Genomic DNA, 26,953 nt, shown 5'->3' with positions numbered 1-26,953 from the left:
AGTAATATATGAGTATAGTCCTATTATTGCCACATATCAGCCTATGATACATTAGTGTTGCAAATAAAAGAATTCCACTTGCGATTTAATGCTCTTCACATACACTTATCCCGTCTGATACAGGGAAAATTTTAAATAAAAAACGGGTGAAACTCACCAATTTAATTATTTGCAGCACCGTATCTTCTTTTTTTTTTTTTTTTTTTTTTTTTTAATATATCTCAGTGAAACCTCCTTAAACAGGCAGAAGCCAAACGAAAAACAATGTTTCTTAAATAATACTGATATAGCCCCTGGATCTCCAAATGCATAACAAGAGAAGAAAACTCTGTTTTCCAAACAGACTGAAGATTCAGCCGTGTCGCAGCCCTTATGACGTCACAACATCTGTCATAGATTCTTCTTCTGTTAGAGTTATTTTGGGCAAACCAGCTTTATGGTGCATTGCCGCATACCGCCACTAACTGGACTGGAGTGTTTAACGCGAAAGGATAGGGAAGGAGGAGAGGTTGGGGAATAATAATAATAATAATAATAATAATAATACATATATATACAGTGTATGCACATACACAATAGGCACAAGGATCATATTATTTAATTAATCTAATGCTTGTTTGAATACTTAAATCCTTTTATCTAAAACCATTTCTTTAAGAGATTTAAAAACGAATCTTTTGTCTGTCCAGAATCACTTTTAAATTAATGTTTTAAAGTCAGACCATCTGCTCCAAAATCTCTTATGTATTGTTAATTTTTCTGCTGCATGTTTTCCTATTTCTGATAATGTGTAATTTAAACCACAATGTCCTATACAAAGATGGGTAATAATATTACCATCATCCTGTTTCTATATCCCAACCTCTCAGCACCCAGATGCATTTGAATAGTGTATTGCTGTCTGGCCCTTCTTCTTGGTTAATGGCTGTTTACTCATTAAAAGCATGACCACCAGCTGCTGTACAAAGCAGCCTATATCAGAATCAGAATCAGCTTTATTGCCAGGTATGCTTACACATACAAGGAATTTGTCTTGGTGACAGGAGCTTCCAGTGCACAACAATAGAAAACAATACAGCAACAAGACAGAGATAATAATAAGAAAAAAATGTGGTTTGTAACCGCAAGAAACACAAAAAAATGAATGACCGTGAGCCAGTGTTTTCCATTTTATTATTTTTAATATTATGCAGAATATTTTATACTATACCTGTTAATCGTAATGTACATTATTCCATGTGTATTTATATTACTGTACCTTGTGTAATATTATGCAGGCATTAATCCAGGCATTATAAAAAGAGAAGTTGGGATCAGGAGTTCTTTTGGAATATTCATGTGCAAATAAATATGAAACAGAGCTCTTTACTCATCTCACTCACATAAAAATACACAGATTATATACTCCTCAAAATGCATCAACAGTTATGCCAAATTAGGTACATTCAATATATTAATCTCTAACACTGACAGCTGGGTAGGGCAGAAGACTAGTGTAAATGTTTGTACAGCATCAGTGAGTGAAATCGTTTTAAATTACATTTTTTTTGGTCTCGCTGTGAATAGACCTTTCATCAGAAGTTCGTCTTGCAAAATTGTCATGGATTTGTTGCTTCATTTTAGTTATTTAATTAACTTCCTGAAAATCAAAACGAAAATACATTGTGAATGTTCATAATTTGATTTGTTAGCCCTAATGGAAAACCCCCCACAACAATGCATTTAATTAACACCGTTAACACGTGTGCTAATTGACCCGGCTAGACTGCATTGGTAGACTAATATAGAGTGGTTTAATTGAAACTCCACTCATAAGTGTAATGAAATATATGTGCTTATTTTGTTGTTTTTAAATGACACTCCTTTAAAGTTACAGTGGTTGGTGTGGAGTAAGTTCAAGTTATTTGAAAACACATGTGGACTGATAGGTGAGGGGCAGTGTGCTCAGCTCTTGTGCCACCTACAGGATACTGCCAAACCTGCTATCGCAGGTTTGAAACTCACTTTTTTTATCTTATCTTATCTTATTGATTGTCTGTTTGGATACATGTTGAAAGTAAAATACATCCAGCAGATTCACAAAAATGTTTCAGTACAATAGCATGAATGTAGTTCACAATAGTGTGAAACATTATTGGTTTTTGTCACATTGGTTTTGCGCACGCTGCAGCCGAGCGAACCGAGACAATGAGCCCTGTGACACGTGTAAATAATGAATACGATGTCTGAGAAAGTCTATAAAATTGTGTTTCATTACTTTTATTTGTTATAAATATTTTTTTTTTCCATGTATGTTGCTTCTCTAATCAATCATGTTTGATCTTGCCTGGTAACATGTGCGTCTCTGCCACTGCACCTTTTTCAGCTCAAACAAAAGATTGAAACACCTCCTCCCCTTGTCAAGTTAAGGTGTGAATCGTTGAAGCTCTAGGTGTTAAAAATGTAAGTCTGTTCAAAAAAACATAATGTTGTTAAAAGGTTTCAGTAAAGTCATGGGATTGGAACATGGATCGGTCCTTAAGTCCTCTACAGACAGGGGTGTAGCAATCATTTCAAAAGTGAGGGGGACAAACCGATTATCGCAAGACGAACATAAGATATATTTTTAAGGCTCTCAATCGATTAAAACTTTTGATCGAATTAATTACATTCATTAATTATCTGGTTATTACACGTAGCATAAAACTCAAATGCATGTATTATACAAATAATGTGGTCACAATACTTCCAGCCTAATTCATGTAATGGAAAATTGCGATTCTTTATCAAATATTGTACAGTATTTCACTTGATAATATTCTATCCCATGAAGGATAATACTGCTCACCTATTTTAACATTTTTATTGCCAGAAGAATATAACATATGACACAATGGTATACATATAAATTAATTAAATCCCATTTGATAATCCTGTTTAAAAATAGAAAATATGAGCTAGCCTATCAGCACATAAAAACAGATCACAGGTCTAGAGTCTTAACAGTTTTTGGAAGTCACAATTGTTTGAATATGCAGTCTAATGATGCTCGATAATAACGTCTGTGCATATGTATAAGAATACTCACATGATAATTCTCTTGAATGAAATGTGAATGAATAAATGCAAAAAAATAACTCTACGATGCGTGGGCATCCTTGTGAACGCTGAATGTTGCAGGAAAGTGTCTCCATTGCAACGTCCAGCCAGCAAATCAGTGGTGCGGTGTTTTTCACGTTTGTTGTTCTTCTTCCTCTTTTTCTTCTCTTTTATGGCAGTTGGCAAAACAAGCTTAACGTGCCTTACAGCCTCTAACTGAATGGTTGTGACGTTGGAAGAAAGAGCTTTGAGGCATTCAGCTCTGGCCGGTTGAAATTCTATGGTTATATAGCGCCCCATAGAGCTTTAGAGCTTAATATGTGTATTTTGTCTTGCTGCACTGGCGGATTTATTTTTTCACTTGATTTTCACTTGTTTATACTTAAAACAAGTAAAAAAATCTCTCTGAAAACAAATCTTAATATTTTGTGTTTTAAATTATTTTTATTGGAAAAAGGTGAAAGAGACTTTAACGTCATCGAGAACTAACTATGAACTTTTTGCTGTGTACAGTAGGTGAAAGGCCCGTGTATACTTAGTTTTTCTGCGTTCCGTATCGGATGGCGACCGGTCGACCGCATTGCCTTTCAAAGTAAACTCTTCTGACCGCGAGTGAATATGAACACGTTCGATGTATGCGATGTATGCGCACTATGACTACTTTGTGATACTGTTTTAGTACAGTAAGCAGTAGAAGTATGCGTTGACGATGTGCACAGACAAGGACAACCGAAGTACACTCAGGCCTTAACATGCAAGTTTTGCTCCTATTTTTTTTAAGCATACAGCCTACAGGCTCTTCTCTTCAGTCACTTGTTTCCCAGCAAGGTATGCGCTCACGTGTTGACTTGTATATTGTTGTTCTTGGCAGTCACCTTTAACAAATAAACAGGTACTTCAGATGGTAGTTGACATAAAAATGAAAATTCTGTCATGATTACTCGACCTCATGTTGTTTCACGCCCATAATCTTTTTTTCCATACAATTCAAGTGAGTTGTAACTGGGACTAAAAATCTGTATGTAAGATGTAAGTCATACAGGTTTGCAAAAATATGAAGGTGAGTAAGTGGTGACAGAATTATAATTTTTGGGTGCACTATCCTTTTAAGGGATTTGGTCAATTCTCACCAGTTTAAAGTTGACAAAATGCAATGTAAATTACCAGATGAAATCATGCTGCTTAATCAGTTATGATTATAGAAAATAGATATGTATATTAAAGATAGATTATAAGATGATATTTTAAATATTATGTGAGTATATTAATATTATGTTATTTATATTATGTAAATCGGAACATATGACTACTTATTTTAAAATTGACTTCACAAGGCAGAGAAAATACCTGTATAGGTCAGATGGAGATGAAAGAATAGGTATTTATAGGTATGTTGAAGTTGTCTCTTAAAGGAATAGTACACCCAAAAATGAAAATTTGCTGATAATTTACTCACACTCATACATTCACTTGCACTGTATAAAGGAGGAAGCCTGAAATGAAATCCTAAAAATCTTAAATTCTGTTTTGATGAAGAAAGAAACTCATCTTGGATGGCCTGAGGGTGAGTAAATTATCAGCAAATTTTCATTTTTGGGTGAACTATTCCTTTAAGCTTTTCTCTTCACCCTTCAGGTGAGTAGTTCTGGTAGCATTTCACACAAAGCATTTCTGCCTTTCTTGTTAAAGGTGGCATGATGAGATGAGGCAAATCTAGATTGTTCCAATGTCACACGCTTGCACTTTATACAGGTAAATTAATCATTAACAGGAGCGATAGTTTTAATCATGTCTCTCCTTGCAGAGATGGTATAATGTCATTTGCATATCGAAATAACATGTTTAAACTTATATATAAACTTATATATTAAGTTCAACAAATATGTGACAACACACTTCCTTGGCTCACTGTACGCTCAAACTGAACTCAACAAGTGTCCAATGAGCTGCGGAATGCACAGACTTTCCAGTCCTTGAAATTATGTGTCTGAAATTCAAGTACTTTCAAGGACTTTCAAGGAGCGTGGGAACCCTGTCTCTTTAAGACAATGTCCATCTTTGGACATTAAGCATATTTCACATGATAAAGGGTGTGTTCCATTCCGAAGGGGTCACCCCTATGCCCTTATCCCTTCAAGGGTTCACCCTCCAGAGTGAGAGATTTGGAGGGTAGAAGGGTGCAGGGTTAAAAATATTGCTTATTTGGAACACACTTAAAGTGTGTTCCATCATCTATCCAAGTCAAAGAAGCCATTGTTAGGCTGACGGTAAGGAACATCAGTTGTACCCAATCAGAAATATTTGCACACAATTTTGCCTCACTATTAACTAATTTCAGTGTGCAAAAAAGAAAAAAAGTAGAAATTTGCTTTAAAACATTTAGGTCTTATGAAGAAATGTAAGATTCATCAAACAGCCAGGGGTTTAAAAAAACTTTTAAAAGTTCATTACAATAGTTAAAAGCTTTAATAAATACCAACATGTTTTGGTATATAGAACCAAAGTGTGTTTGCAGTTGCAGCTGGTTTAAATTACATTACACTTTGCACACCTGCAGATTTATGACGTATGGTCTGGTTCCAGTCTGCTTGGCAGCGAAGTGTCCATCATTCAAACCCTACAGAAAAGTTCATTTTGAAGGCCCTTTCTTAGCAGCTAATTATGAGCCCTTCAGCATAGTGCGGTCATGATTTTTGTCCATTTGAAGTTCCCTTCAGAGGTGGATTTATCCTGTTTGAAACATAGGGAACGATTCTGAAAAAATAAAGTTTGCTCACTGTGACAACTTTGGGCAATTCTTCTTTAAATGTCGCCGTAGAGCACTTGGCAAGCTGAAACTCCTCCTACATTGAGTGCAGTCATACGTTTTCTCTCCAGTATGTACTTTTTTGTGTGTTATCAGGAGTCTTGGATAAGCAAAACTCTTTTCACAATGTGAACACTTGTAAGGTTTTTCTCCTGTATGAACTCTTTGGTGCCGTTTCAAGGTGCTGATTAGGACAAAGGCTTTACCACACTCCGAGCACACATGGGATTTCACACCAGTATGTATTAACTGGTGTCGTTTAAAATAGGCCAGCAGTGAAAAACTCTTGCCACACTGAGAACAGTGATGTAATTTCTCTCCTGAATGACATTTCACATGGGATTTTAAGGTTGTTTTATTTGCGAAACTCTTCCCACACTGAAGACACGCAAAAGGCTTTTCTCCAGTGTGAATTCTCATGTGAACTTTGAGGCTTGTTTTCTGTTTGAAACTCTTTCCACACTGAAGGCATGTGAAAGGTCGCTCTCCAGAGTGAATTCTCATGTGATCCTTAAGGGTACTTGATTCTGTGAATCTCCTTCCACACTGAAGACATGTGTATGGGTTCTCCTCAGTGTGAATTCTGATGTGTTTCTTAAGACCCGTTTTTTGTTTGAAACTCTTTCCACACTGGAGGCATGTCAAAGGCTTCTCTCCAGTGTGAATTTTTATATGGAAATTAAAGTTTCTTTTTTGTGTGAAACTCATGCCACACTGATGACATGTAAAAGGCTTCTCTTCAGAGTGAATTTTTATATGGAAATTAAGGTTTCCTTTTTGCGTGAAACTCATGCCACACTGATGACAAGTGAAAGGCTTTTCTCCAGTATGAGTTCTTATGTGTACATCAAGGTTTTTTTTGTGTGCAAAACTCTTGCCACACTGAAGGCATGTGAAAAGTTTCTCTCCAGTGTGAATTCTTTTGTGGCTATTAAGGTTTCCTTTCTGTCTGAAACTCTTTCCACACTGGAGGCATGTGAAAGGTTTCTCTCCAGAGTGAATTCTTATATGGTTATTAAGGTTTCCTTTACATGTGAAACTCTTTCCACACTGAGGGCAGGTGAAAAAACTGTCTGTTTTTGTTCGAGTTCTTTTATGTGAGAATTTCTTTTCAGTCTGTGAATGACTATAAGATTGATCAGGCTCCTGATACTGATGTTTCTCCTCCTCTTCATTCAGTTCTTTATTCAGTTCTTGACTTTCTCCTTTCAGCTTAATCGCATCTAAAATAAAAATGAAAAATTAAAATCAAAAATCAATACAAGAGGGATAAATGTAAAATGCACCAAGATAAAAGTGAACCAAATCAACAGAAGTATTTTTTGTGATGTTTTTTTATACAAAGTTAATTCACATGTTCAGTGGCTTTTTTCTGGAATTGGGAACAAAATTCTTTCCCTTTGATTGAAAATTAATTGTGTCCTATTTGGTAACTTCAGAGCAGCGCTGACTTCCTTTACTTCATGTTTGCCTAAGAAAAATGTCTCCTCACCTGCTAGAAGACAGTAAATGTTATGCCTGTAGTCAGGGTTAGGGGTAATGGAATAAATGTAATGGGATTACGTATTTAAAATACAAAATAAAGTAACTGTATTCCACTACAGTTACAATTTAAATCATTGGTAATTAGAATACAGTTACATTCAAAAAGTATTTTGATTACTGAAGAGATTACTTTGCATTTTATTGTCATTTGTTTCATTTAATATTCAGTCCTTTCAGATGGAAAACATTTCTACATATAAATGATGTGATCCAAAGTGCATTTGAACAGCGGTGAAACACTTTCTTATGATGTGTTACATTCATACGAGCAGACAGAGAAGTAAGTTTGAAGTAAGTTTGGAGCAGAAGAAATAGACATAAACCTTGTGTAAATTGTCAGCTTTACGCTAAGCTAAAATGCTATTTATATCCATTTTACATGCACATAACCAGGCATGACCATATTTTTTTTTATCAAGAAAACTCACGTTAGATCATAGTTTTTTTTTCTAGTAAGACCTTTGATATTAGGGCAAAAATCATATTCTTGATAATAATTTTTGTATTGTTTTCCTGTAAAAATATCTAAAAATCCTTAAAACAAGATCAGTTTGGTTGATCTTGTTTTAGAAACAACACTGCATAAGATATTTCGGTTTTCCAGAGAATGTATTTTTAATGTGTATTTTGTCTTACTGTACTGGCGGAGTTTTTATAGTCAAAACAAGTGAAAAAATCTACCAGTGCTGAAGAAGTAATCCAAAGTATTTATAATACGTTACTGACCTTGAGTAATCTAATGGAATACATTACAAATGACATTTTACAGCATGTATTCTGTAATCTGTAGTGGAATACATTTCAAAAGTAACCCTCCCAACCCTGCCTGTAGTGCTGTACAAATAAAAATGACTTGACCTAAAAATACTCATTCAGGACTTGATCACATTTAGAACACATTCCAAAAAAGTTGGGACAGTATGGAAAATGCTAATAAAAAAAAGGAGTGATGTGTAATTTCTATTCACCCTGTGCTATATTGAATGCACTATAACAACAAATTATTTGATGTTTTACTGTAACATGGTTAAAATGGAAAGGAGGCGGCAGGAATTGGACGAACCATCAAAATAATGTTTAATGAAAACAAAATGACACAAAACATAAATGCACACACTGCAGCTGCATGTGGCTCTCTCTCTCTCCCAAACTGCCGCGTTCCGCTGCACTTATCCCTCTCCTCAGCTGATTAGCCTGCCCTGCCCTCCTCCTCGTCACACTACTCCTCCCTCCTTTGCCTCAGGCCGGGGAACACCCGGCATGACGTACATCCCCCCCTTGTGATCCGGGCAGTGTGCAGAGCTCTACAGTGCGAGCGTTTCATAAAAAATTACTGCGTGCCAATGTGGAAAATTATTTGGCTGCACTGGTGTAAGTGACAGCTAATCTAACACACAAAGTTATGAAATGTTTATTGCAGCCTACCATCAGAATAAAAACTCCCTAATGCATCTTGCCTCATATACCTTTTCATATGTATTTTTGAAAGAGGCACGTTAGTGATTGTTGCATCAAAAGTGGTCTAAGTGGAGTTTCTTGCTTGTTTTTTATATGTCAAAATGACAGTGTTTTGAAAAATGATGGATGTCTTAAAAACCTCACGCTAGCACGCAAGATTCTGAGAAAAATAGCAAGTCAAATAAAAATGCGTGAATATATAAAATCTGCAGTATCAGTTAACAGCACGTCAGCGTCCTCGTCTAACTCAACATAAGCAAAATCTCAACATAAATATTTTTTCCCCAAAGACCTTCACACCCTGGTAACTAAAGCAAAACTTCATGGAATGTCACCCTACCAACCAGAGCCACTTTGCTCAACAGCATGATGATGACGTGCACCAAACTTACAGAGGTGTGCTGGCTGTCGCATGGCCAAATACTTGTGAGTTTCTTTTTCTTGGATCAAATTTCTTGGAAAGGTGCATTCAGTAATTTGGAGCTAATTCAAAAAGTTTTACACATTAACAAATGTATTGTGTACACTCATATGGGATGAAGACTGTACTCATAATCAGGGGTTAAACTGGTCCGGTATGGTCCGGAACGGCGTTCCGGCACCTTGGATTCCAAAAAGAAAAAAATGCTTGTTTGTCAATTCATCCCATTTATTGTATTCTCCGATGCGGTTTTTGTTCCATCTCTATTTAGCGAGTGTACTTGTTCAAAAATATTTCAAGTTCATTATGCTACGCGCGTTCCGCTTCTGTACCGCGCCGTGATCCAATCTCTGATTCATAGAAATCACGTAATATGGAATCAACTGCTCATCCGTTTCTTGGATCCACTGATATGCAGTAGCGATTTGCTTAGTTTTGTTAAAAAGCTGAATACCCGAAGGGGTTTTGAATCAGGAAACAATCACATCCAAAGTGACATCAGATCAAAATATCATAGGCCTACAACTTGAACAAAAGACCACTCGACCAACACACTGTAAAAGGTTTCACTGTTATTTGTATATTGATGTGTATAGTGGGATTCACTGTAGTGAAAATGGTTCTTCACGAGGCAGTGAAGAATTTTAAACTCTTATAATTTAATGCAAATGTCTTCATTACCAATTGCATTATCAGAATAACAATTTGACAAAAAGGTAGTCATGCAGAAGGTGTTTGTTTCCCCTGTTAAGAACAATGGGCATTCACATTTAAATTGTAACATTAGATAAATTTAGCTGGTTTTATAAGATGACTCCCAATGGGCAAGAAGGTAACTTGTCCCAGCTGTCATCTGATTTTTATCAAATGCATAAAATACATGTGAGATATATATATATATATATATATATATATATATATATATATATATATATATATATATATATATATATATTGTCATCTACTAAACCAAATTTTCCATGTAATTATGCATTTTCACAATTAAGTTGAATAATGACATACATAAATAATGATAGACAAATCATTAAAACAAAATCCCAGTCAAATCGATTCACCTGAAAGAAAAAAACTTCTATGAAATACACACCAAACAGGCCTATTAATAAATCCATATTTAGACACCCATGTATTTTATTCAAACATTACAACACTGTAAAAAGCTGAGTAAACTTAAAAAAGTCAACCAGCTGCAAAGCATTTTTGAGTTTACTCAACTTCAGGCAAATTAGTTTGACCAACTTAACAATTCAAGTTGGATCTTAAGTTCCATGAAGTTAATACAAAATGTTCAGCGAAGTCAAAATATCAATAATCATTAAGTTCAATAAACTTGAACTTTTAAGTATAGCTGTCCATAATTATCAATTTTCTTGAAAATAATTTAATACATAATATTTTTAAGCAGATCTATATTTTGACATAAGATCATGTATGAGCCACACCAAAAGACCAAATAGTTGGTTTAACTTAAATGGTGGTGTAGGTTACAAAAATTTGATAAATAAAGAAACTTCATCAAAGCGAACACTAATTATCCCGATGGTGACTTTAAACAAAACACAACTTTTTACAGCAAAACATAATTAAAAACACAAAGAGCAAAAACAGCTATTAATTCAAATAAGTTGGCACGCTTTGACCAAACACAGTTAAATCAATGCAAGAGCAGGAGATTGTAGGTGGTGTCTTTAGCCACAATGCATCTCCAGCGGGCATGCTCAGTAGCAGGTGCAACAATGTGAAGTTCATAGTGCTCAGCCGTATAAGGTTCCCTCAAATTTTGACCCATGAATTTTTAAGACCTTTCCATGACTTTAACAAATGATAACATCATTAAAGATACGAGTCAAAATCAAAGATTTAAATTCCCACATATTTCCTGATTTTCCATGGTAGGGCCTGTCTTTATAGACTTACAGCAATAAAATGTAAACTTCCATTTCACAGAGGTGCACAAAGTTTCAAATAGGGGGGTGTTGGAAGGTCAGTGATCAAACTGAGCATGCTCAAAAAGCCTGTATGTTCTGTACCTTCACCACCAAACTTGATATTGTATGTACTCACTGTTTAAAAATGTAAGTTGCTCTGACTTAAATGGCATAAAAGTTTACTTAATCGATTGTTTTAAGTAAACTCACTTTTTTCGACATTAGATAGTTCAATCAACTTTTAAAATTAAGCTTATCTGACTAAATTTAAGTTTGATTTTTTTTTTACAGTGTATTCATTTTATTTATTTTTTGGGGTGTTGCACTCCTAAAATAATAGGATTTAAAGAGTATAAAGTATTAGCTAGTATTATTATCATCTTTTTAGAAGTTATGGTGTTGCTAATCGTTTTAGGGACTGTTATTCATTTTCCGTGTTTTAGACAGGTGATTGTTGATCAGCTCAATTTGCAGCTAATGCGGGGAAATCCCCAACACTATGCCTGGATTATTTAATACATTATTTCTTAATTATTCTTTTTGAAAACATTGTTAGTGCATTGTTAATGTCTTTCAGTATAATTTTTTTCTCTTCACATTTTCATAAAGAGTAAAAAAGTTTCAATTAAAATCATTATTGTCATAATTTATTCTTGTTGTCTTCATTATCATTTATGAAATAAAAATACCCCTATATATTTTCGTCATTACTTTCATTAACAAGATTAACACAGAATACGACGGTTTTCAAATAACATTAATGAATTGTCATACATTTTTCATGCATACACTGTTTTGACAGCACTTCACAGGGTGGGCTGGAATGCCAACAGGGGTTGCTGCAGCACCCTCAGCACCCCGACTTCCCACAGCTATGTACAGGGTGCATCCCATTCCGAAGGGCTCATCCCTATGCCATAATTTTCCCTCCAAAGTGAGAGCTTCGAAGGGTTGAAGGGTGTAGGGGTCAAAATTATCAGTAATACGGAATGCACTTTAACGTCACCCATCCAAGTCAAAGGAGCTGCTGCTGTCGCACAAAGGCTGACGGTAATGAACATCACCTGCAACTTATCAGAAATATTTACACATTATTTTGCATTATTAACTGCTTTCAGAACAGAAACTGAAATGATTTAAATCTTTTTAAAAGTTCATTATAATAAAAGCTTTTATAGACTTTGGAGATGAAGGGACGTCACATGTTTTTATTTATAGAAACAGACTGCAGTTGTAGCTGGTTTAATTTACAATAAATACACTTGGTAAGCCTCCATATTTGTGACGAATGCTCTGGTTCAAGTCCGCATGGCAGCGAAGTGTCCATCTTTTGAACCCTATGGAAACGCCCGTTTCGAAGGGCCCTTCAAAGCAGCTATTTATAAGCCCTTCGGTTTGGAACGACCCTTCAACGTGGCGGCCAAAATCGTTCCCCCTTCAAAGTGCCCTTCGGAGGCGGATTTATCCCATTTGGAATGCAGGGCTCATCTTCTCTAGCACTCTAGATAGTGTCACCCACCTTTGATTAAAGAAAATTAAAGAGAAAATCCCCACACCATAATACAATGATTACACTCATGTTCTCAAGAAGGTGGAGAGTGGAAAAGTACAAAATAAGAGTTGTTTTGTGATGCATGGAAGGATAGTGTCTATAGCTACAGAAAGGCACTAAAAGCTGCCAGGTCTGCATATTTTAGCAAACTCATAGAAAATAACCACAATAATCCTAGGTGTTTATTCAGTACTGTGGATAAATTAGTAAGGAATAAAGCGTTGACTGAACCAGACATTCCATCGCAGCACAGTAGTAATGACTTCATGAATTTTTTTACTGATAAAACTGAAATCACTAGAAACAAAATTGGAATTATGCAACCATCTGCCAAAGCACCGGAGACATATAAACATTTAAATGTCTCATATTATACTCTACGAGCAACTTCAGTTCTTCGTTGTCATAGGTCAGGAAGAGCTAACAAAAATATCAAAACATCAAAAGCAACAACTTGTATGTTAGACCAAATAATGATTAAGATCTTAATAGAGGTGTAATCTCAGAACCTCATCTTAATATTATTAACTCCTCATTATCCTTAGGGCATGTCCCAAGAAACTTTAAGCTGGCAGTTATCAAACCACTTATCAAGAAACCACAGTTTGATCCTGGAGAGTTGACTAACTATAGACAGATCTCAAATCTCCCATTTATGTCACAAATACTAGAAAAGGTAGTGAAAAACAAATGTATGCGTTCATGACCTCAAGACAAGATTATTGTAATGCATTACTGGGAGGATGTCCTGCAGATTCAATAAATAAACTTCAATTGGTTCAAAATGCAGAAGCTAGAGTGCTGACTAGAACCAAGAAATATGATCATATAAGTCCAATTTAATTAACGCTACATTGGATTCCTGTTACATTTCATAATAATTAGAAAATTCTGTTAATTACTTACAAAGCTTTGAATGGTCTAGCTCCACAGTACTTAAGCAACCTTCTATCACGCTCATGTTCAATCACCTTCACTACGAATGCAGAATTCTGGCTTGTTAAGAATCCCTAGAACATCAAAATCCACAAAAGGAGGTAGATCATTTTCCTATTTGGCTCCTAAACTATGGAATAGTCTTCCTAGCATTGTTCAGGACTCAGGCACAGTCTCTCAGTTCAAGTCTAATGTAACGTTGCTGGTGCTGGCAATGACAATGCAGATGAAGATGATGATGAAGTGAGAAACCCAAGTGCAGTTTATTATAAATAGTGATATCCAGAAACCCTAACTCTAAACATGAACAAAACATAAACATGAACTTGACTTAACTAAACTTGACATGACTTGGTTAGACCATGAAACAAAACATAAACATGACTTGACTTGACTTGACTTGACTTGACCATGGAACCATCAATGATACATTAACACACAGTACCTGACAATGGACAATGGCAAACATGAGGCTTAAATATATGGACAAGGGTAACAAGACAAACAAGGTAACCAATGAAAAGACAGAACTGATAACAAGATAACTAGATAATAAACCAAAGAAAACAAGACACATGAACATGGAGGGAATCACATGAGGGAACAGATCACATGACATGAAACAGGAATTAAACTTTCAAAATAAAAGACGTGATATACATGAACAAACACATCAAACGTTACATCTAGACTAAAGACTCATCTATTCAGCCAGGCATACACCTAATTTCTCCATCAACTTATAGTTATGCTGCATTAATCAGGTCTGCCGGAACCAGAAACACTTCTCATATTCTATAATTCTACTTTAAATTGAGTGGCATCTACGCTAATATTACTCTATTTGTTTCCCTATCTCAACCTCGGGATATATATTGTGAGGTTACCTGGATGCAGGGGCCGGATTCATGAGAAGAAAATTCTTCTTAACTACCATATTCTTCTTAATTTCTAACTTAAGAAAAAAGTTATGAATATTTCGAATTCCCAAAAAAACTTCTCAAGAAAGTTCTTATCTTTTTTTCTTAAGATTGTTCGATTGTTAGAATTTTTCGTAAAAATTGTCGTTAATAACTCTATAAAGTTAGGATAACCTCACAGTTGTCTTAAATCCTAAAAGGTAAGATGTTTAATAAATTTACTGGGTTGTTTCCGTAGAAATGTGATTTTTAGACCAAAACATGTTTTTGACTGTTTTGTGTTTAATTATATTTTTATTTTCAGCTTTCAAACCATGTAAATGTTATCACCAAATTCAAACAATAAATGTTGTTTTGAAGCTTCTTAATGTGGTGACCAATCATGCTAATTCAAACAGATGTGCTGCATATAGCGCTCTTTCCGCAATCTTTAGAGTTCATGGAAACAAGAATTATAACATTAGAAAGTTGAGACTTTCTTTTTCTAACCCCCATCCACAACCCTATTGGAGTTGGGCACAGCAGAGAAAGCCTCCGCCACCTGTTTCCCCATTTACTCGCCTCTTACTTTCCGACATGAAATTATCAAGCTTCCCAAGGAGAAATTTCTGGCCCCTGGTTACCTATGTGTAGCGCGGAGGAGGGCGGGGCTGGGCCGGAATGACGCACGCCTGGACCCCAATCAGCCTGATGAGGCGAGCGAGGGACAAAGGCGACCGGAGAGGGCAGCTCGAGAGAGAGAGAATTATGGGTAGCTGCCCTGTATGTGTTTGTGTGTCTTTTGGTTTAAGTTTATCATTAAACTTTATTTATATTGTCAAGCCGGTTCTCGCCTCCTCCTTTCCCTTATAACCCCTTTACACAATGCTAAATTACTAAATGTACTAGAGCCTGCCATTCCTGCCTGATGTCTGACTCCCACTGCTACATGTTGCTGAGTGTTGATGACTAATCTGTGCCAGCCAGATATCACTTCAGTCTACCATGATGGAATTCACAGAGGTTGCCAACTCCAACCTTAAGACATGGGATACTTCACTGGCTACTGCCTGAACCTTGGACTTAGGATGGACTTCACAGAAATGAACTGCCATAAGCTGCCAGTTGAACTGCGATGCACCTCACTGACCTCTGCCTGCATCACCTTGGTCAAAGGATTAACTAAACTCTTAAAATGGAATACATAGACAAAAAAGTATTGCCAACTAAAGCCTTCATCAGCCAAATAACAAAGGACAATGCATGTGCGCACTTCCGCAGTTAATTTAGGATGGACTTCAAAGACTTTAGTCATTAATCTTTCAGTTCAAATAAAATCTTTTTGTTTTAGCACTGGCCCCTAACACTTACTAGTTTACTAACTTTAAACCATGACTTGTACTACACATTAATAACTAATATTGCTATTAAATTCATGATGTTAGCCAGAGGGGAACTGACCCCCACAGTGAGCCTGGTTTCCCCCAAGGTTAGTTTTCTCCATTAACCAACATCTTATGGAGTTTTGTGTTCCTTGCCACAGTCACCTTTAGCTTGCTCACTGGGGTCTAAATTCAAATATTTTTTACTTATTTTTTTATTTTAATGCACAATTTTCAAACACGTTTTTATCAAACCACACAATGACTCTAAGACATTACAGATATTACAGCTTCATTTTCTGTTAAAGCATCATTTTCTGTAAAGCTGCTTTGAAATGATGAGCGCTATACAAATAAAAATTACTTGACTTGAGATATTCACTACTATCAAAACACACCAAAAAACAAAAACACTATATTAATACCCCATAAAGTCCAGTTGCAGGCGTTTGATCATTGTGGCCACACACACAAGGTAGCTTTACTCAATGGAGCAATAAAAAAATATTTAAAAACAAATGGTACCTTTTTGATGATCGTGATAGAAGGTCTCTTATCTGGACGGTGGAATTCACAAAGAAATACCAGTCTCTCACTAGGCTGATCACAATTAGGGTGTACATGTTTTAAGAAAATTACTTATGTGCATTGTCATCCCACCAGTCCTTTTTCCACATCCCTGTTGCCATACAACAACTCTATCAAATTCTATCTGATCTTGAATTAAGAGCTATTCAAACTCCTTCGTATGTCCTCGAGGTGAACAATAAGAACAACAGCTTCAGGACATACCAGAAAACCGCCATGTCAGGATGCTCTCACAATAGCATCTGCTCCGAATCTCCCCTCTCACTCCACAAAAGGTGCTTCTTCAAGCTAGGCACCTGGCCGCCCCTTTTATGTTCTACAGTCATCTGATTGGCTATACAATTCCACCCTCCAATGAAATGACAGTGTATAAAAGATTGCCAAATTGGAACAAGATAGGGTATTTGCCACCCAACCCACATGCTAAACAAAATTAGCAACCTAACATTACTAAACTCTTGAATATCATTCTTTATAACAGAACTAAAACCCTTTATAAAAACAAAACAAAAAAGAAACAAAAAACAAACTAAGGGCTACACAATGATTCTGTCACCAAGCATTTTTCCCCTACATAAAATGACAAATGACAGAACAGTCTCTTTTTATTGAACAATGTCTTTACTCACTGAAAGCTGCATATGGAAATACGCATTCTACGGCAAGCCTCCAGTGAATAAATAAGCAATCACACACGCCCACAAGGTAAAATTACTCCATGAATCGCAGCATCACTTAATTAGGGCCCAAGCACTGTAAGTGTGGAGACCCTATTGTTCTTCTAAGGATTATTATTATTTTTATTTTTATTATTCTTTTCAAGGTTTTTGGTACTTTTGGGGTACATAAAATGCGTGTCGCTGGCCATTAGGGCATGACAGAGTTACAGGTGGGGGGATGCGGGAGGGGCTCTGCGGCACCACCTAGAACATGGGCATGTTCGGGAGGCTATGTAGCACATCCCTTTTGAGCTACAGTCACCAAACTTTGTACACATATAGATCTCATGAAGCTGGACAACTTTCGTGCTGACAGTCATAAGCTCTGCCCAAAAGGAAGTTGGCCATTTTGGATTGTTTGAAAAATGTATGTTAAGGAAGTTGATATACTCCTCCCAGGGATTTCATGTTACAGGTACCAAATGTGGGCGACATCATGCCAAGACATTGACAATGCTAAATTGGAAGGGATTTTTGATATATTAAATGGTGTTGCCATGGCGAAGTGATAAAATAACGCTAAAAAAATGGAATAAGGAAATGTCTCATATCTTCTGCATGCAGAAAATTAAAAACATCAAAATTGAGCCAAATGTTTGTCCTTGCAGGCTGATCATATTGATGAGACTATTGTGGGTCACGGTCGTAGCGCCACCAACTGGCAGAAGGAAGTGTGTCACTTTTAACAGACTTTGAAAAATCTCTATTATGTTAACCTGAATTGCTTAAAAAAAAATTGAATAATGTCAAGTCAGTGCAGATTTATAATTCTGAAGGGATTCTTGATATCTTAAATACTGTTGCCATGGCAATGCATTAAATGTCATCATTCCTTTTTGTGCATATTCACATGTTTTGAGGTATTTTGCAAGCTTGGTTTTTAAAGTTTATTTTTAAAAACATATGTCTTAATTGTTATATAAATAAAATATAAAAATATCAACTGAAATGTAAAAAAATTAGAAAACTATCATAATGTGTATATGTAATGAGTGGCAATTACAAGAAGTGTCCAAATGAGGGCATCCAAGCTCCATTGTTGAATGATTCCCATACACTGGGCTCTCAGGGTTGCTAGATAATAGTGCAAAAAGCAGACATTTATACTTGCACAAATAGGAAATATTTCACCTTTTGTCATACTCAATTTATGCAATCTGGCAACCTTGCATGCGATCTTCGAAAAATAAATAAATAAAATACTTAGCCCTCAATAGTGCAATATTATGCTCAAAGAAATGTGTGATACAGAAAATCTGTCCATTGGTGAGGCTGCATGTGCTGTTTAGTGCCAATTCTGTGAGCAAACCTTTTCAGTGATGAACTTTAGTAAAATCCCAATAGCTCTTCGCATCATTCGCACACGGAGGGGACACGCGAGCAGAACCAAGTGAGAGGAATACTTTGTTGTTTGTGTTATTTGTGAAATTCTGAAGTCTCTCACACTGGTATGCAAATGTTACTCTGGCAGTAATCATTTATCAGTGTCTTGGAGCCTGTCAGTGCAAATAGCAGCAGACGCTTGAGTTAATGTGAGCGCGCACATGTATAAACCATCAGAAATGCAAATGCCATTATTATGCGTCTCTGTAAGCGAGCGATGCGCTGTTGCTCCCGCTTATTATCGACAAAGCTGTCAACATTGCAATTTGCAAGCGCTCAAGGTTGGAGCGTCTTTTGACGCATTTCAAATCATGACTTGCGGAATTTAAATGTTTACATAAATGCTCAAATATATGAACTCTAATTGTATTTGAATTTGTGGTCGTCACTGTCTGAACTTCGGAGGTCGCTGGGTTTATTTATTTTTTCAAATACAGAACGGTCAATAAATGTGTCTGTGTTTCCGCTACTCTCGTCTCCCCGCATCATTTAATGCATTTTATTTTTAAAGTGTAACACCCATCCACTGACATACAGTGGCAGACGTATTCTTTCTTTATATTTAACAAGACAGCTTTTGGGAGCCGTGAAATTATTCCACGTTTTTTGCATGTGAACAGCCACAGTATTCAGCTCTGAATACATTTATTAGTTTTAATTCTGCTAGAAGCTGGCACGACTTGTGTTGACGGTGTTTGTGTAATCACATGGTCCTATATATTAGCTAATATTCAATATATATATTTTTAATTTCAACGCAGTGTTTAAAATCATATCTCGTGCCGTTCACATGCATTTGTTTTTGCACTAAAATTACACGCAGCGCCACAAAAGAACAAAACGTATGTGTCTTGACTCGAGACGTTTAACAGTTTAATTTCTTTTTAACTTGACATGGCATCTAAAAACACAAACAAGCCATCAAAGACGTCTGTCTAGCGCACGTTTACATTGAAATCATTTTTAAAACAGCGCAGATGGACACATAAACACGCTCAGTGTGAACGGCCCCTCAGTGTAAGACTAGAACTCAAGTCAAGTGAGCTTTATTGTCATTCCGCTATATGTAGAGACATACATAAATGATACCCTTATGAAAACTTACCATGGCTTCACTGTAGTAATATTGTATTAGTAACCACGACTGTAGTAACCATGTTTTTTTTTATTTATTTTTTTTATTCAGTAACCAAGGTTTTGATACGATTAACCATGGCTTTACTACAGCATTACTGTAGTATCCATATGGTAACTTGGTTTCAGTAATAGTAACCATATAATAATATCTATGGTTCATTTTGAGGTTTTATATGTGGCTTATACTAACAAATTTTTTAAGGGTTAACAAAGCAGCCTAATAATTTTCTGTTTAGGCCCATAAATATATATATATATATATATATATATATATATATATATATATATATATATATATATATATATATAAATTAAGTAATAATAAAGTTACTAATTTTATCCAAAGAATTCGTAAAAATTCAGTTTAATAGAGGTATCGGTTTTGGTATCGATATCAACTGGCAGCAGGAAGTGTGGCACTTAAAACAGACTTTAAAATAGTCCTTTTACCCAAATTGCTTCAAAATTGTTTAGATACTGCTAATGGAAAATTTTGAAGAGATGCTTGATAGCTTTAATAGTGTTGTCATGGCAGTGGATTAAATTACATGAAGTTGTAGTCAAACTGGAATGGTGGCATATATCTATTACTCATTGTATGATTAGGGTCCAAGTTTACATTAATGTTGAGTTGTTGCTGTGTCCATCATACTTTGTTTCCCGAAAGCCACCGAGTGGAAATGGACCCATGGTGCTTGGGCCCATCATCGCTGCTTGCAGCTATATTTATAATTGTTTATGCTCAGGCCAAAGGCGCAGGAAGGGGGCGTTGAGGGTGCTGAAGCACCCCCTATAGAGCAAGACTGGAAAAGAGTATCAACTAAATTTTATTGCATTTATGCAGTATATATATAATGCAATTTTCCCTTGCATATATGATTAATGGTAATAAAAATGCTGTCCCGTTTCGGAGAGATTTGTCATGCTTATGGGCAGAGCTTTGCCGAACTGAAGAGAGCCCTTGTGATGGTGATGGATACTAGTTAACTTTTTTATTCTCCCTTTTTTCTTTTTATTTGCACAAAAGCAAAAAAAAAGTAATTAACAATGAAACAGTAATTTGACAATAAATTACGATTAAATTGTGTTATTGTATCATTACTGTTGTTTAATAATAAATATTGTAGTGTAATATTACAGTTTATGAATAAAAACAAATTAATCAATCCTCAATATTAAGTTTTTTTCTTCAGTAGAATATTGTCCTTTACTCATGTATAGAATAAAAACTTAATCTTCTGGTGTTTGTGTTTAACATGAATTGCTTGGATATTGAAAATCTCATGAAGACATTTATTAGCAACACCCCTGAGCGCAAGGCCACATTTGGGGTCTTCAGGTAACAGGTAGGACATTTCTTAATAGCTTAATATTTTAGCAAATGGGTTCATTTTAATAGCTGTTTTTTCTGAACAATTATATTGTGTTTTATGGTTATTTCTCATTCACACTAACACAACAAAAGTTTTGAACGTGGTAGAATGTAACTAATCGTTGGCTGGCTTATTTAAGACTTAACTGCTAGTGAAAATGTTCTATTTCATTGTGTGTATGTGTACAGTGATCGCGATGGGAGAAAGGTGCCTCTGGTTGTTCCTTGCAGGGTAATCAGCCTTACAGGCTCCATATGGTTAGGATTAAGGTGGGGCATCTGCTGCCTCTCAGGAACAAACTGAGGCCCCTTTGTACAATGGGCATACAGTGATGGGGAGACACGTGGTTCTCTTATGGCCTCGTTGTGCATGCATGATGTGTAAATCATCCGCCAAAATTGCAGCACCCCTTGCCAAAAATGTGTTCCCATGCCTATGGCACATGCAGTGTTTCTGTTGTTATTTCGAAGAGCTACACATGACAGGGAATCAGAGAGAGAGAGAGAGAGAGAGAGAGAGAGAGAAAGATGCAGCGAGTTAGAATGTCTGTCATCCCTTAACTGTTCTGTCTCGACAAGTGTCATTCCTCTGACTGAAAAGAGCGAGATCTCAGCATAACGCTGAGATGCCAGTTTAACACGATTGTCTCACCTGTTTAACATCATCTGTTTCACATCACCTTATTATTTCAAGATTGTTAATTGTCAGATTGTTTTTAGTTCTACATTGCCTGTCTCAACTTTTTAGAATGTGTTGCAGGCATCAAATTCAGGAAAAACTTGTTTCTTCAAAAGCAATGCAGTTGATAAGTGTAAAACATGAAGTACCTTGTAATATACATTTTTGTTTGAACACAAGTCAAATTTCTTTTACAAACTATTTTTTGTTTTTATTGGAATTCTGCATACTGTCCCAACTTTTTTGGAATTGAGGTTGTACATTGTCATGTCTTAATTTACAGACTGTGTAAACATTCACAGAGCAGGGAGGAAGTGTATGTGAATCCTAATTATTTACCTAAAAACTGTTTGGATTCAGGAGTCAGTTAACCTGGAGTCTAACCAATTAAACGAGTTTGGAGATGTTGGTCAGAGCTGCCCTGCCCTAAAAAAATCAAACTTAGAAATTTCGAGTTTGACATTCACAAGTATTGCCTAATCTGAATCATCATGAATAAAAGAAAACTCAGTACACCTCAGATTCCAAGTGTGTCATAATTCCTCTAAATGCTTATAATTATCTTAGTTGTTTCTCACCAAAACCCAAGTGCTTTTCAGTGGAAATTTATGAACATTATAAGAGAAGCTCATTCACAGTGGCTTGTGGCTCGCTAGGACTTTTTGCATGAACGCCCTTTTCCTCAAAGTCAAGATATCCACTGATATAATTTTTTTTTTTACAATTATGTTGTCATGTTTAGTGAGCAGAACCCAATCGCAGATCAGTCAGTTTCCAAACTTTTATTAATAAACAAAGATCTTATAAAAACTAAAAATGCCCAGAAAACAGCGTAAGCAGGAACAAAGAAAATCTGCCTACACTGGGGCAAAAGGACAGAGTCGGCGGCCACCGCAGGGAAAAGGACAAGGTCAATGGCGGCTGCAGGGATGAGGATAGTGTCAAGGGCAGCAGCGGCGAGGGTGGGAAGATCCAGGGGGGCTGCAACGGAGAGGACGGGCGCCTCCAGGGGGGCTGCAGCAGAGAGAACAGGCGCTTCCAGGGGGGCTGCAGCATGGACAGGCACCTCCAGGAGGGCTACAGTGTGAACGGGCGACTCCAGGGGGGCTGCAGTGTGAACGGATGACTCCAGGGGGGCTGCAGCGTGGACTGGCGCCTCCAAGGGGAGCTGCAGCAATGTGGGCTGTACTGGAGAGGGCAGGCACCTCAAGGGGGCTACAATGGAGAGGACAGCAATCAGGTTAGGATGCTGCAGGACAGGGTCCACGGTGGCCACTGGGGAGATGACGAAGCTGTAGCTGACTTGGGCCCCTTTCTTGGAAGCCGGAGCTGATATGGGCACAGGGACCGGCCTCTTCCTCCTCTTCAGGGTGGTGGAAAGCAGAAGGCTTGGGCACCTTGTAGCAGTCAGCGGCTGACTGTGCGGGCGCATCCTCGGAAGATGCAGCGAGGGTGGGCACCTCCATGGGACCTTAAGCGGACTCGATAGTCTCTGGCGAAGCTGCAGCGATGAATGAAGTCAGTGCTCACAGCCTTCTTCCCCTCTTTCCTCCAGGGGGGTATTCCAGAAAGCAAGGTTAACTTACCTTGACACAAACCCTGAACTTTCGGTTGATTAACTTAAGCATTGCTTACTCACAGTTATTGATGCCAGAATGCCAGTTCCACCATGAGTCACCATGGAAGCAGACGCTAAGAAGAAATGCGTGCCACATTTCAGTGACGCAGAACTTGACATTTCAATGACTGTAAACAAGCATTATAAAGTCATCTTCACTTGTAATAGTGATATAAGCTGCATCGGTTTAGGACTGAGAGTTTGCTTGATGGAATGTACAATGCTGTGAAAAAGTCCGACCTTCCAAAATTTCTACAAGAGCACAGCGATGACTCATCCAGGAAGTCACATAAAAGCCAAGGACAACATCCAAGGAACTGCAGGCCTCTCTTGCATCAATAAAGGTCACTGTTCATGACTCCACTATCAGACAGACACTGGCCAAAAATTGCATCCATGGAAAAGTGGCGAGGCAAAAACCACTGCTAACCCAGAAGAACATTAAGACTTATTTGAATTTTGCCAAAACACACCTTGATGATCCTCAAACTTGACTCCCTTTTGGGAGTATGTTCTGTGGACTGATGAATCAAAAGGGGAACTGTTTGGAAGACAGGGGTCCCATTACATCTGGCATAAATCAAACACAGAATTCCACAAAAAGAATATCATATCTACGGTCAAGCATGGTGGTGGTAGTGTGATGGTGTGGGGATGCTTTGCTGTTTCAGGGCGACTTGCAATAATTGAGGAAAACATGAATTCTGCTCTCTACCAGAAAATCCTAAAGGAGAACATCCGGTCATCAGTCCATGAGTTGAAGCTCAAGAGCAACTGGATTATGCAGCAAGACAATGATAGATGCAAGATCGAACTTCGGAGCTGTGCTTTGGGTGACTGGCTCCGGCAGGGTGGCAGCTGGGTGAAGAAACCCATTTCCAAACCTTTATTAATAAACAAAGATCTTACAAAAAACTGGGCCCAAAAATACATTCAGAAATGTCCAGAACACAGCGAAAGTAGGAACATAGAAAACCTGCACACGGTTGGGCAAAACTAGAAAAGAAAACAAACAGAACTGGACCAAGGCAAAACAAAACAAAAAACCAGGAGAGCAAAACAGAAAGCAGTGACAAACAGAATCTGAAGAAACAATCAGAAGTCAGTAATACTAAATGACAGACCAAGCAGGACACAGGAAACACAAAGGAACGAAACAGCACAGGGCAAAGTACACAACGGGAATATACAGTGCATTCAGAAAGTATTCAGACCCTTTCATTTTTTTCACATTTTGTTATGTTGCAGCCTTATTCTAAAATGCTTTAAATTATTTTTTTCACATCAATCTACACTCCATACCCCATAATGACAACTCAAAAACCAGATTTTTGATAACTTTGCAAATGTATTAAAAAGAAAAAACTGAAATATCACACTGACATACACTACCTGTCAAAAGTTTTGAAACACTTGACTGAAATGTTTCTCGTGATCTTAAAAATATTTTGATCTGAAGGCGTATGCTTAAATGTTTGAAATCAGTTTTGTAGACAAAAATATAATTGTACCACCATATTAATTTATTTCATTATAAAACTAAAATTGAATAATCAAAAAAAGTTTTTTAAATTGATGACTTGGACCAAATAATAAAGAAAAGCAGCCAATAAGTGCCCAACATAGATGGGAACTCCTTCAATACTGTTTAAAAAGCATCCCAGGGTGATACCTCAAGAAGTTGGTTGAGAAAATGTCAAGAGTACATGTCTGCAAATTCTAGGCAAAGGGTGACTACTTGAAGATGCTAAAATATAATACAGTTTTGATTTATTTTGGATTTTGTTTAGTCACAACATAATTCCCATAGTTCCATTTATGTTATTCCATAGTTTTGATGACTTTACTATTATTCTAAAATGTGAAAAAAAAAACAAAAAAAAAAAAACATATATATATATATATATATATATATATATATATATATATATATATTTATAAAATAAAGAATGAGTAAGTGTTTCAAAACTTTTGACTGGTAGTGTAAGTATTCAGACCCTTTGCTACGACACTTGAAATTTAAAAGGTGCATCCCATTTCTTTGGATCATCTTTAAGATGTTTCTACACTTTGATTGGAGTCCACCTGTGGCAAATTTAATTGATTGGACATTATTTGGAAAGGCACACACCTGTCTATATAAGGTCTCACAGCTGAAAATGCATATCAGAGCAAAAGCCAAGCCATGAGGTCAAACGAACTGCATGCAGAGCTCAGAGACAGGATTGTGCCGAGGCACAGATCTGGGGAAGGCTAAACATTTTTTTTTTGGCTGCATTGAAGGTTCCCAAGAGCACAGTGGTCTCCATAATTCTTAAATTGAATAAGTTTGGAACAACCAGGACTCTTCCTAGAGCTGGTCGCCTGGCCAAACTGAGCAATCGGAGGAGAAGGGCCCTGGTAAGAGAGGTGACCAAGAACCCGATGGTCACTCTGGTTGAGCTCCAGAGATCATGCGAGGAGATGGGAGAAAATTGCAGAAGGACAACCATCACTGCAACACTCCACCGATCTGGGCTTTATGGCAGAGTGGCCAGATGGATGCATCTCCTCAGTGCAAGACACATGAAAGCCTGCTTGAAATTTGCAAAAAAGCCCCTAAAGGACTCTCAGACTGTGAGAAACAAGATTATCTGGTCTGATGAAACGAAGATTGAATTGCTTGGCCTCAATTCTAAGCATCATGTCTGGAGGAAACCAAGCACTGCTCATCACCTGTGCAACACCATCCCAACAGTGAAGCATGGTAGTGGTAGCATCATGCTGTGGGGGTGATTTTCAGCGGCAGGGACTGGGGGACTGGTCAGGGTTGAAGGAAAGCTTAACGCCGCAAAATACAGAGATATACTTAATGAAAACCTGATCCAGAGCACTCAGGACCTCAGACTGGGCCGAAGGTTCAGCCTCAAACAGGACAATAATCCTAAGCACACAGCCAATGCAAGAGTGGCTTAGGGACAACTCTGTGAATGTCCATGAGTGGCCCAGCCAGAGCCCGGTCTTTAACCCAATCGAACATCTCTGGAGAGACCTGAAAATGGCTGTCCATTGACAGTCCCCATCCAACCTGACAGAGCTTGAGAGGATCTACAGAGATGAATGGCAGAAAAAACCCAATTCCAGGTGTGCAAAGCTTGTCGCATCATACCCAAAAAGACTTGAGGCTGTAATCACTGCCAAAGGTACTTCAACTAAGTACTGAGTTAAGGGTCTGAATACTTATGTCAATGTGAGATTTCATTTTTGTTATTTATTTTTTATAAATAGGCAAAGTTATAAAAATCAGGTTTTTGCTTTGTCATTATGGGGTGTGGAATGTAGATTGATGTGAATTTTTTTATTTTATTTAAAGCATTTTAACATAAGTCTGCAACATAAAAAATTGTGAAAAAAATGAAGGGGTCAGAATACTTTCTGAATGCACTGCACAT

General features: G+C 37.0%; 2 protein-coding genes across 2 annotated transcripts in view; both read right to left on the bottom strand.

Moving 5' to 3' along the window:
• The window catches only part of LOC127442887 (gastrula zinc finger protein XlCGF57.1-like), a 119,159-nt gene extending 118,790 nt beyond the window's left edge, over positions 1 to 369 (bottom strand). The window contains exon 1 of the mRNA XM_051701193.1: positions 158 to 369. The gene's annotated coding sequence lies outside the window, so the exon portion shown is untranslated. The remainder of the gene's footprint in view (positions 1 to 157) is intronic.
• A 5,124-nt stretch (positions 370 to 5,493) lies between these two features.
• LOC127442898 (gastrula zinc finger protein XlCGF8.2DB-like) overlaps positions 5,494 to 26,953 on the bottom strand; it is a 48,018-nt gene continuing 26,558 nt past the window's right edge. Inside the window, exon 3 of the mRNA XM_051701256.1 lies at positions 5,494 to 7,107. Coding sequence (XP_051557216.1) covers positions 5,852 to 7,107 — 1,256 coding nt within the window. The 3' untranslated portion in view covers positions 5,494 to 5,851. The remainder of the gene's footprint in view (positions 7,108 to 26,953) is intronic.

Source organism: Myxocyprinus asiaticus, chromosome 6 (assembly GCF_019703515.2).
Source record: "Myxocyprinus asiaticus isolate MX2 ecotype Aquarium Trade chromosome 6, UBuf_Myxa_2, whole genome shotgun sequence".
Lineage (NCBI taxonomy): Eukaryota > Metazoa > Chordata > Actinopteri > Cypriniformes > Catostomidae > Myxocyprinus > Myxocyprinus asiaticus.
Note: the sequence above shows the minus strand (reverse complement) of the source record. Positions and strands in the feature narration are given on the sequence as shown.